General features: G+C 37.7%; 1 protein-coding gene across 1 annotated transcript; it reads left to right on the top strand.

The window, feature by feature from the left end:
• Positions 1 to 661: 661 nt before the first annotated feature.
• Positions 662 to 2,407, top strand: kcna10a (potassium voltage-gated channel, shaker-related subfamily, member 10a). The gene has a single exon (XM_062427104.1). The coding sequence runs from the start codon at positions 662 to 664 to the stop codon at positions 2,405 to 2,407; it is 1,746 nt and encodes a 581-aa protein (XP_062283088.1).
• The last annotated feature ends 9,356 nt before the right edge of the window (positions 2,408 to 11,763 follow it).

The raw sequence follows: 11,763 nt of genomic DNA, 5'->3' as shown, positions 1-11,763 counted from the left end.
AATCGTGTTGTTCATTTCAACATGTAACAAATGAGCTACACTTACAAACCAATACTTGTTTTACTATGTTTTTGTTTCCCTTTTTCACAGTAACATGATTCCTTTATACAATTGCAGACTGTCAAAAGAAGTAGCAAGGAGATTACTTCAGTCTTTTGGTCAAAAAGTAGTGGAATCTTTTCCTATTGTTGACATCACTTTTGTTTGTTCTTTCATTTTCCTGCCTTCTTCACTTTCTCCCCCTGTTTCCAAAGAGATGAGTGTCTAAGAAACAAGGAGTAATGATAGAATGTTTGCTTTCAGGTGTCATATTCTTGTCACCTGATAATTAACACAAAACAAATGCATGCCTCATGCCTCATGCCTCATGCATACACTGTCATAAACACACTGACGCTATCTCTTTCTATGTCTCATTCTACAGGTGTTGGAGGTGAACAAATAGGTCTTGTTACTTTAAGTCCTACTGAAGATTCTGACCAGTGAACCTCCCATCCGTCTGTCTGTGTGTGTGTGTGTGTGTGTGTGTGTGTGTGTGTGTGTGTGTGTGTGTGTGTGTGTGTGTGTGTGTGTGTGTGTGTGTGTGTGTGTGTGTGTGTGTGTGAGTGTGTGATTGTCATATCCTGGGGTCCCACGGCTTTGCATTGGCTGAACTGCAGCCATGGAGGTGGCCCTGGTAGACCTTGAGAGCCTGGGTGACTTTGATGGCAGCCTTGAGGACGAGATGGACACCGATGCAGATGAGACCACAGCCCTCACTGTGGACATTCCCCCAGAGAACAACAGCCCAGGCAGCAACTACCATCTGCGAGTACCTCAACTTTCTGATACGCCTTCCCACCAGAGTCTCTCAGTGACATCCAGCATTTGGGATTCCACCTTATCTTTGCCCATTACACAGACACAGACATTGGAAATACCACAGTCTCCAACGATGCCAACTCCAAGCAGACATGGGCGCACTAGCTGTGCTAGTATGATCTCCAACTGGAAATTACTGCTAAGAAGTGAAGGCACCAAGGAGAGTGAGACGATCTTCAGCCGGCTTGCTAAGGAGTGCTGTGAGGATCTGTTTGTAGATAAACGAGGGCTGGATGATGGAGACCAGAAAGTCATTATTAACATTGCAGGTCTCCGTTTTGAGACACAGCTCAAAACATTGGACCAATTTCCTGACACATTGCTAGGAGATCCTTTCAAGAGGATGAACTATTTTGATCCCATGAGGAATGAGTACTTTTTTGATCGGAACCGACCCAGTTTTGATGGGATTTTGTATTACTACCAGTCAGGGGGTAAGATCAGACGTCCAGCTAATGTTCCCCTAGATGTGTTTGCAGATGAAATTGTGTTCTACGAGCTTGGAAACGAGGCCATGGAGCAATTCAGAGAGGACGAGGGATTCATAAAGGATGTTGAGATCCCTCTACCTGATAATGACATATATAAGCAATTCTGGCTGCTGTTTGAGTACCCAGAAAGCTCCAATGCAGCCCGGGGTGTAGCATTGGTGTCTGTTTTTGTTATTGTCATATCCATTATTATTTTCTGCATGGAAACACTGCCAGAATTCAGAGATGACACTGACACAATTGTGCCCACAGCAGCACTGCCTTTCAACCAAACCAGAGGCTACACTACTGTGGCTCCACCAAGTGGAAAGCCCACAACTTTCTCTGATCCCTTCTTCATTATTGAGACGGCTTGCGTTGCTTGGTTCTTCTTTGAGCTGTGTGTGCGATTTTTAGTCTGTCCGAGCAAAAAGGAATTTTTCAACAACCTCATGAACATCATTGACATAATATCCATTATCCCCTATTTTGTTACTCTGGTAACAGAATTGGTCACAACACCTCAAGAGAATTCAGGGCAGAACATGTCTTTGGCCATTCTGCGTATCATCCGTTTGGTCCGGGTGTTTCGTATATTCAAACTCTCACGTCATTCCAAGGGACTACAGATCCTGGGACAGACTCTGAAAGCTAGCATGCGTGAGCTTGGCTTGCTCATCTTCTTCCTCTTCATTGGTGTCATCCTCTTCTCCAGTGCTATCTACTTTGCTGAAGTAGATGAGCCTAACACACAATTTGTCAGCATACCTGATGGCTTCTGGTGGGCTGTGGTCACCATGACCACTGTAGGCTATGGAGATATGTGTCCTATTACCATGGGGGGTAAAATGGTGGGCACCTTGTGTGCCATTGCTGGTGTGCTGACCATTGCTTTGCCTGTTCCTGTCATTGTCTCAAATTTCAACTACTTTTACCACAGAGAGACGGAAGCGGAAGACAAGTTGCCCCTGACAGATGCTCTTGAGCAAGCCATGAAGACTGACGAAGACACCAAAGAGAGTAGCAACACCTCGCTCAGTAAAGCCAATGGCATCTGGCAGACTGATAAATTGTAATAACTGTAGAAGAACAGTATTTAGGGAGTATTTTACAGAGACTTTACCACTAAGCAGGTAAGAAATATAAAATAATAGAATACTGATGAAACTGTTTTGATTTCCTCTCAAAATATGGTCTGATGGAATCAATGAGATTTCCCACCTATGAGTGTGTTTTATAATGATATACAAGGTGTACCATACTTTTGCAACTCTTTTGTTTCTAATATAAAAAATGACTCAGTGAACAGTGTTGGACAGAATTCACTATGTTCATGTTCAGGATGTGTATGTCAGTACATTATACGTTTACTTTAGTTAAAAAAGTTTAGTTGCATAGAAAAAGAATAAAATCCTTTATTGTCATATTTCAGCAGTATGTATGTTTGAAAAATCATCTTTATAATGTTGGTTTTATTGTTGTTGCTTGTGATGTTTTACTCACCAGCTTCACTTTGGAGACCCTGTGTAATAGAATTTTATGTTTATACACCACTTAATTGTTTTCCCAATCCCATTGTGCTAGCAAACACAGATGGTGGGCATATGTAGGACGCTGACACCAGAGATTTTGTTTATGTCCAGAATCCTCTGTGTGGTGTGCAGATGAATATTGGCTATAAGTCACTCTGTTACAGTACATCAACTGGTATACAACAAAACATACAGTACAACAAATATCTTTGTGCTACTTTATTTGAAGAGCCTCCCAACTGTGTGTGCCTGTCCTTCCATCTGTGCACCATGTGCTCTATGCTGGTCACTAAAATACCACACAAATGCGCAAAGTGAGGAAAATGCAAAACTGTTGAAGCACTACTTGCGCTGGTCATTGCACCTCCACAAAAACATGAATAAAATTAAATAAAACAAGTTTAAACCTGCAGTGCAGAACTTTTACATATAAATGAACGTCCTTTTTATTACTGCCTTTGTAAAACGGTTTCACACAATGCTGATTAAGCCTATCACTGCCAGATAGGTTTTTGTCTGTGTATTTGACAGTATTCAGAATTAAGTCTGGTGTCAGTGACAACATGCCAATACTGGATGAATGAATGTATCCTGCACATGTTAGTAGAGACCAGTCCTCTACTAACTTGAATTGGGATAAAATAATTTAATCGTGCAGCTCATCTAAACTTTACACATGTTATCAGACCAAATGGTTCAAATTCTGACAGTGAACTTAGTCATTTTGCAGGGGTTGTGTGATGCTCAAAAAAATCAGTGCAACATTTTATAGCTGCAACAGTATGGATGGCGGGTCTATGACAGACCCTGTGACATAAACATGTGTCAGCAGTGTTTTTGTATTAACTCTCACTGCCAGAAGGGGGAGACATAAGTCCTGCACTCTAGCTTGAACGAATACTAAAGTCTAAAGTTAAATTTCACAACCCAAAATGTTCACATAATTATAACTGTCCACGTCATTGCAGAGCCACTTCCCAATTCAGCTTAAAGGAATTACCTTTCTGCTGCTGGAATAGTTGATAAATCATTGGATTTGTACAGTGGTTTATAGGTTACATAAAGATGAGTGACATCATTTAAGTATGTCTGTGCAGCACGAAATTCCTACAAGTTTAACAAGATAAGGCTGGAGTTGACATTCATATTGGACATTGTCGGTTGTACCTTTCATTTTCCGTCTTTAAAAACATTGTCAAAGACATATTCTGTGGGCTCCAATAGTTGCTGCCACTGCCACAATCTGCAGGTAACTGTGCAAAATCATAACTGATAGGAATGATCACAGACAAGACCATGGTTGTAAAAAAGATCATAAACACAAACTAACAATACATAAAAATTCCCAAACAAAATGTTCCCTTTTGTGTCTTGAATGAGTAACTTGCGTTTAGTTTCTAGATTACAGCCCTGTTATATATATTTATTTTAAAATGTGTCACGTTTCTATTGTATTTATTCATTGTTTGACAAGTAGCATGGGTAAGAATCTTCCATTATTGATCGCAATGTGACTCCACAGTATGTATTATAATGGAGTGCCTTAAATCATGTAATGCTTGGATATTTTTTAATTTGCCATACATATCTTAATATCTGTATGTTTATGTTGCATATGTGCTCAGTATTTTTGATTTCAGCTTGGTTAAAAATGTAGAAGTTGTAACTTTTCTCAAATCTAGCATTTTTTCTTGTGAGCAAATAACTATAACTTATTTTAACAACATAATTGAAGGTTGTTTTTTTTAAGAATAAAAATAAATCCCACAAAGAAATGCTTTCTGACATGAAATACCAATAACCATGTCCAAAGTATAAGGGATCATATCTGTTTATAAGAAAGATGCTGTCCTTCAAAATGTGCATCTCATGTTATAAACATAATCATTTTTGTAAATTTGTGGATATCACATTGAGAAAGTAAACCTTTCAGTTACACCATGATCAGAAAATCATATAAAAACATTGAGAAAGTGAGACAAAGAAAGAAGAAGCCAAAGACAATTGCTGAAAAAAGGGAATAAAGGGAGCTGTTCCAGGTTCATGTGACACTGGGTCAAAATGTTCCCTGACCAGTCTTATTTTGCAGGAATAAATGTAAATTATGCTGTATCAGTGTAATGTATTAGTATTTCTTTTATAACATGTTTAAAAGAAATTTTGGAAAGTGACATGTGAGTCCAGATCCAGGAATATGATATGTCATTATCTCAAACTAGCTTTAGACTCATGTAATGTTTGTCTGAACTTGTGGTGAAGCATAATGATGAAACCAGGATTTCATGGATATGTTTTCTGTATGTTTGACAATCAGTTTTGTGGTGATCATGATTATGGTACTTTTACAATATGATGTCAGTTTTTATGATATAGTCAGGCCTTCGTCTATAAAGTCACGGTTGTACAAGTTCATAGGTAGACTGGCCTGAAGTGAATACCTGCATCACCGTGGCCACAGCAGACCAGGTTTTATTACACCGGTAAGACTTGTGCACTGTATTTGTATTTGTATGTATAATAACATTTCAGTATATGATTTACTGTAATGTAGATGCAATATATTCTGGGATTTTACATCATGTCGCCTCATGTTTTTTTGTGTTTGGACGTGTTTATATAATTTTGTGTGTGTAAGAGAGAGAGAGACAGAGAATTAACATTCTTGTGTTCTCTCCTTATCTTCATCAGTGTTTCCCTTCAGGGGAGAAAATCCCTCATGTTATATAAGATTTAGTCATTAGTTTCAGTAACCTGTCTCTGCTTTCACTGTAATGTTAGTGCTACCCACCCCGTCCTCCACACACACACACACACACACACACACACACACACACACACACACACACACACACACACACACACACACACACACACACACACCAAGATAATGGTCACATCAACAAGGCATGTGGGGCAGTGTAGCAACCGTATCACTGGAAGTCATCCAGACAACAACAGGATGCCAGCCTCTGGTTGACACAGAGCAGTCTGTTCGGCAAAGATGCTAGTTAGCTTTCACCTGATACCTTTCTTACCGGACTCCCTTCAACACCTCATCTCAGACTGGGGAAGGCTCCTGTAAACAGATGGATGGAGTTAAACTGGTGCATCTTTTTCACACAAAGCAATAAACTGTGGGGAGAAAGCGAAATAATCACTTTCCTATTTCATATCATAAAAAAATACATCTCATATATATATATACATATATATTTTATTCATATTGTTTAAATGTTTATTTTTAAACCAAATAATATTTAAAAAATCATAATAGTATACCATCATAATATGAAGAATTGTATTCCCATATGCACATATCAGGTAGCATCAGGGTTTATTTATGTATTTATATATAGTATTGTTAAATGAACCAACCCTATTCTATTAATAAGGTGTGGGTACAATTTAATTACAATGTTTTTCAGTGAAAGCCTGTATATGTATCAGATGTTAGATGTCCCAGATGTCTGAGAGACTTAGATTAATCTATACATATGACCACAGAGGTGGTGTTAAATCATCTCAGTAGATGAAAATTAAGCTGAGATATTACTGTTCTCAACACACAACCTACAAAAAAACTATAACAACTTATGATTTGCAAGAAGAGTCTAATTAGCAATGAAGATTAAAATGGACTCATAGACAACTTCCTGCATGTGAGACCCCAAGACAGATAAAATAGACTAAAGATTAGTTCAAATTTTCTTTAGAAAGCATTTGGTATTAAATTCTATCAACTGCCAATATTAGAATAAGCAATGTTATCATACCATTAATATTAAACATATTTTGATAACTCCTAAACATAAACAGACATTAACATGAATAGATATCCATAGTTATACCTGTTCTGCTTGATTTACCTACTGTAAATGTGATGCCTCTTGACTAAATCAAGGCATTATGTTTGCTTTATTTCATTATTTGTTTCTCACTCTTCATGGTAACATACTAGGCAGTCATGGTGAGTTGTTAAAATAATTACAATAATAACAATAATGTAAGATAAGCCTACTGTTCAACTTCAGAGCTGAATTTTTTTCTGTCACTTCACAACTGTTGTGTTATTATGCAGGATCGGGTACAATAACAGAAACTCAGTGTTTCCAACATTTCAGACAGAATGCTGGTGAAAGGCGCAGATTAGTATTATTCGACAACTCCAGCCTCCTAGATTGTTATGCAGTTGAAAGTAACCCGAGACTATGAATGGATGTATGACACAGATTATTACAGGACCATTAAAAAAAGAGGGACATCTAAGGATAAAGAGGCAAAACAGAGCTGCCAATAAAAAGAGAGAAAGGGGCGATGAACGTCACTTGGGAAGAGACAGGAAACAAGAGTTCACACGCTATCTGGTCTGTGGTAATGGACTGTGAAGCACATAGATAGGTTACAAGCAGGTGACTAAAATAGGTTGCAAGTGAAATAGATTTTTGACACGCACATAAATCAGTGTCACACAAAACACATGACGAACGGAAAGCAAACTGATTTGACATGTGGTAGTACAATAATTGTCCTTTATGTAATCTGAAGTACAAAATGATAAATACTTTTTTATGTTTCAACTGCTTCTTAGTAGCATTGGTGAGTGTTACATTTTCAAAAGCTTTATCCCTAAAGGCACTTATTTAATATTTGAATCTATAAAAGTCTCAGCTGATACACCATTCACTCAACATAATATTTTAACGGTCTCCTTGTCAGTGATAGTAGCAGATAGTAGTTTCTGCAAGGATGTCACAACACTCTCCAGAGACATACAGAATCAAAATGTATTCATTAAAATATTATAAACCTTTTTTTTCAGATGCCAAAGGGAGGATAAGGAGCGACTGCTCTAACAGAAATTTATTTTGTATTTCATCCAGCAGCCTGCTTAGCTGTGTGCTTCGCTGTTTGCTTTACAGCTCATGTCTCCCATGACTTGTATTTAAATAGCTAATGTGAGCCTGAAACCTGACTAAAACAATCCTTTCCTCTGCCTGCTGTTCCTAATGCCTGATTAAGCCCTCCTTCCTTCAAAATGCACATCTCGATTTACACATGTCAACATCTGTAGTCTCTTTCCCCCATTGAGCAATGTTTTTATACTGCTCATTTAAACTGATGCATCATTACTCTGTGTTGGTCAGTTTTTAAACAGTACAGGATTGTTGAAAAACGTACTGTTACTATATTAAGCTAATTTATGTTTTTAATTTTGCAATAACAGCTGAATTTCAAACAAAAACATCGTTGAGCCTAGTCATTTCCATGGATTCAGACTCATATTTGAAAATAATATACCCATCCAAATGCTAAATCCAAATATCAGCCAGGATTAAAACAGCTTTGAATATTAATCCTAGTGTCTCTTTCTGGTGATTTATCAAGAATGTGCGTGTGTGCATGTGTTGTGCCCCATATTCTCATGGCACTGTGAGGTTTAAGCCACAGTCAGTCAATACGACTGCATCCTTGTCAAGGTCAGGTAGGTCACTAACATTGTAATCCATTACAGTCACTAGATACCTCATGAAAATTGTAATCAGTAATGTAATCCAAGGGATTATCCAAATTTACTAATATTACCAGGTCACTTTACGTATTTGTTGTGAAAGTAAATCAAGTATTATATATAGATTCATATCATAAATTACAAATTCATAGAACATCTTATTTGTAAAACCAAAACTTGTATCTGTTACATTTAGGAGGCATACGAGTATATTTTAATGAATTTTCTCAATCTCACTTCAAAGTAGTTACCCAAAATTATCATCTTCTTTTTCAAAAAGAATGCCTAAATATAATCTATAATGTTCTTAAATGCATAATGTAATCAATCTTGTTTTAATTGTTTGTTTCTGAGGTGTGTGTGGTAGAAAACCTAAGGAGCATAGCACTTTAGGTTTTGGATTGAGGGTTTTTCTGTCACTTAACTATAAAGAGGCACTAATACACGTACTCTGTAGGGAGCTTAAGTGTAACCAGAACCTAATTTAAAAGCATTAACATTTGTAATAATACAAATAATAGCCTTGGAACTTTGTTTTTTGGTCACTCCCTATGTTCAGATAAGGACAGGACTTTGTTTTCAATTTCTAAACGCAAATGCTGAGTAAGATGAAAAATGGTCCTAGAATATGGAAAGTAGCACTCTATTTGTTTGAGAAACACCAAAGCTGAATGAGAGACTACAGAGGTTTGTGGAACAAAGGCAAGCCCTGACATGACATCCTAGCTTTGGGTCTTTGTATACTCCAATGTGCTATGTATACACTCACAAATCTCCCACACACATAAGAAAAAAAACAAAACGGGATTGCATCTGAATTTAAACATATAAGATTGAGTGCCATCCTTAAAAGTGTGGGTCACACTCATGCAGGTGCAAAAATCACCCATAATCATCTATATGTAGGTGACAACTGGAGTGTTATTTTTTTCATTCAGTATTTGAAGTTAATCTGCTGGGGTGACATTAGATTTTTACTACGAGCTATATACTTTCACATATTTGCACATAACATAAATACAAATGTGGGCCAAATCAGGATTCTTCTGCTCTTCTTTTCAGTGCCTACCTTACCAGTTAAGCTGAAGTGTGTGTTCCTTTATCTCCACCCTTTTGTTATTCAAGTGCAAATTAACTTAACTATACTGTTGACTTTGTGAGTTTGTGTGATCAAAGGGCTGGAACATCACAGTGGAAGATCCCTGTCGAGCGCTTAAAGATGCATGAGTGTTCTCCATCATTAAAGAGATGCTTTGATGGAAAGTTCCACGACGGAGTGAGAGATATGAGAGGCGAGTGAGAAGATAGACAGAGGGGGGCACAATAGGCATAGGATGGACAGTTTGTGTGACACACAGGAAAGAATTAGCATAGTGTTTATTTCTGTTCAAGCTGTGTGTGTGTGTGTGTGTGTGTGTGTGTGTGTGTGTGTGTGTGTGTGTGTGTGTGTGTGTGTGTGTGTGTGTGTGTGTGTGTGTGTGTGTGTGTGTGTGTGTGTGTGTGCGTGTGTGTGTGTGCGTGTTATTCACTCTTGTACATCTTCATCTATAATTAACTGTCTGGTGATAATAGCCCACTGTCATACAGACAGCACAGGAAAGACCCAGATTGTGGATTTTAGCGGTCCACTGAACAAAACACTTGAATTTAAAACATTTTGTTAATAAATAAAATCTTTGGTTTGAGCGTGTGGTTTAAAAAAACAACACAATATTCATTCTTTGCTGAATTTTCTACTTTTTGATCAAATCTGGTATTTTCTTCTTCTTATTATTATTATTATTTTTATTGGTTTTTCAAATTTGTGAACAAACAACAACAAAACATACAGAACAACAAAAAGTCCCACCACAAACCAGAGCTGTTCACAAGTCATTTTTTACAAGTCCAAGTCAAGTCTCAAGTCTTTGAGCTAGAGTCCAAGTCAAGTCTCAAGTCGTTGAGGGTCAAGTCCAAGTCAAGTCTCAAGTCTCTGGTCAAGAGTCCAAGTCAAGTCTCAAGTCTCTCGCCAACACTAAATCAAATTCAAATTCTGACCTCAGAGCTGTACAATCCTTCATCCTGATCAGTTAGTCTTGCGAGCACCTGCCCATGTCTTTTTTCGAGGTGTTTTAACTGTCTGCTGTCACTGAAGTTTGTATGTATGTATCTGTATGTTGAGATGCCCTCTCCTGAAACTCTAACCAAATCTACCTTCAGGTATTAATAAAGTTACCTTGATATAGGACAGTATGAAAATGTATCAATTGTAGGTTCACTATAGAGAATCTACTGCAATGTGATGTGAAGAAACATACACTAAGAATTATTTCAGTTCCATAACTGTATTTTCTTCAACAAAAAATAATTATTTCAACAATGTTGTAAAATACAACAAAATGAACAAAACACACCAACCATTCTTCAACAATAAATAACAATTTGAACAATGTTGTAAAATACAACAAAATGAACAAAACACACCAACCATGGTGCAAGAAAATGAGATGTTATACTAACTTAAAATTCAAACTTAAAAATGAAAAATGATGTTGTGTCGTCTGAATAATCGATTGATCAACTCATCATTTCAGCACTAAAACACAGAATAACTACACATATTGTTCTGCATGTGCTGCAAAAATAAATATGTTTTGTGGTTTCATTTCATTAGATACCGAACACCACATTTTATCCTCTAAGGCAGCATGAACACAAATCACCATCAGTTCAGCAGCAGCGTATCTTTGGTTATATTTAGTTTTCTGATGTCAAATGAAAAACAGACACGAACTGATGCTGCGAACGATCCTGCAACACAAGTAACACAAACCTCAAACCCCCTTTCACCTTCCTGGAAAATATTTAAACAACAGAAAGGTTACATTTCAAAAACATCAAATTCGAAAGCGTCTTTGCTGACAGACTTGCACGGTGGGGACGCATGATAAGTCCCCCTTGGCTAAACACCCTCTCCACTGGTGCACTAGTGGCTGGCACTGCAAGCACTCTCATAGCCACATGATAGAGCCTTGGGAAGGCCTTGGACTGCCTTTTCCAGAACTCAAAACAGTCCACTCCATCTTCATCTGATGACACCTGGATATAGCGGATGAGCTCAGCCTTGACAGATGATCCATGGTCCATACTTTTCTTGGTGTGTTTCTTCCGGTAGCCAGAGAAAAGACGTGGAGTTTTAGTTGGTGGTGACTCCTCCTGATCATCGTCTCCACTACTGCTGTGACGCACAGTCACTCTCTGAGCCTCAGCCAAGACCAGGTCTGGAAAATGGTCATCAAAAAGCATTTAGTTATAGTGTCATATCATGCCAATGATATACAGTGTCAATGAGTATATTGACACTTTGAATCAATCTAAGAATACAGCATATGTAATAAACTTGAAATCTTTG

This window comes from Scomber scombrus, chromosome 10, assembly GCF_963691925.1.
Source record: "Scomber scombrus chromosome 10, fScoSco1.1, whole genome shotgun sequence".
NCBI lineage: Eukaryota > Metazoa > Chordata > Actinopteri > Scombriformes > Scombridae > Scomber > Scomber scombrus.
The sequence above is the reverse complement of the archived record's forward strand: the minus strand, read 5'-3'. Positions and strand labels throughout refer to the sequence as shown.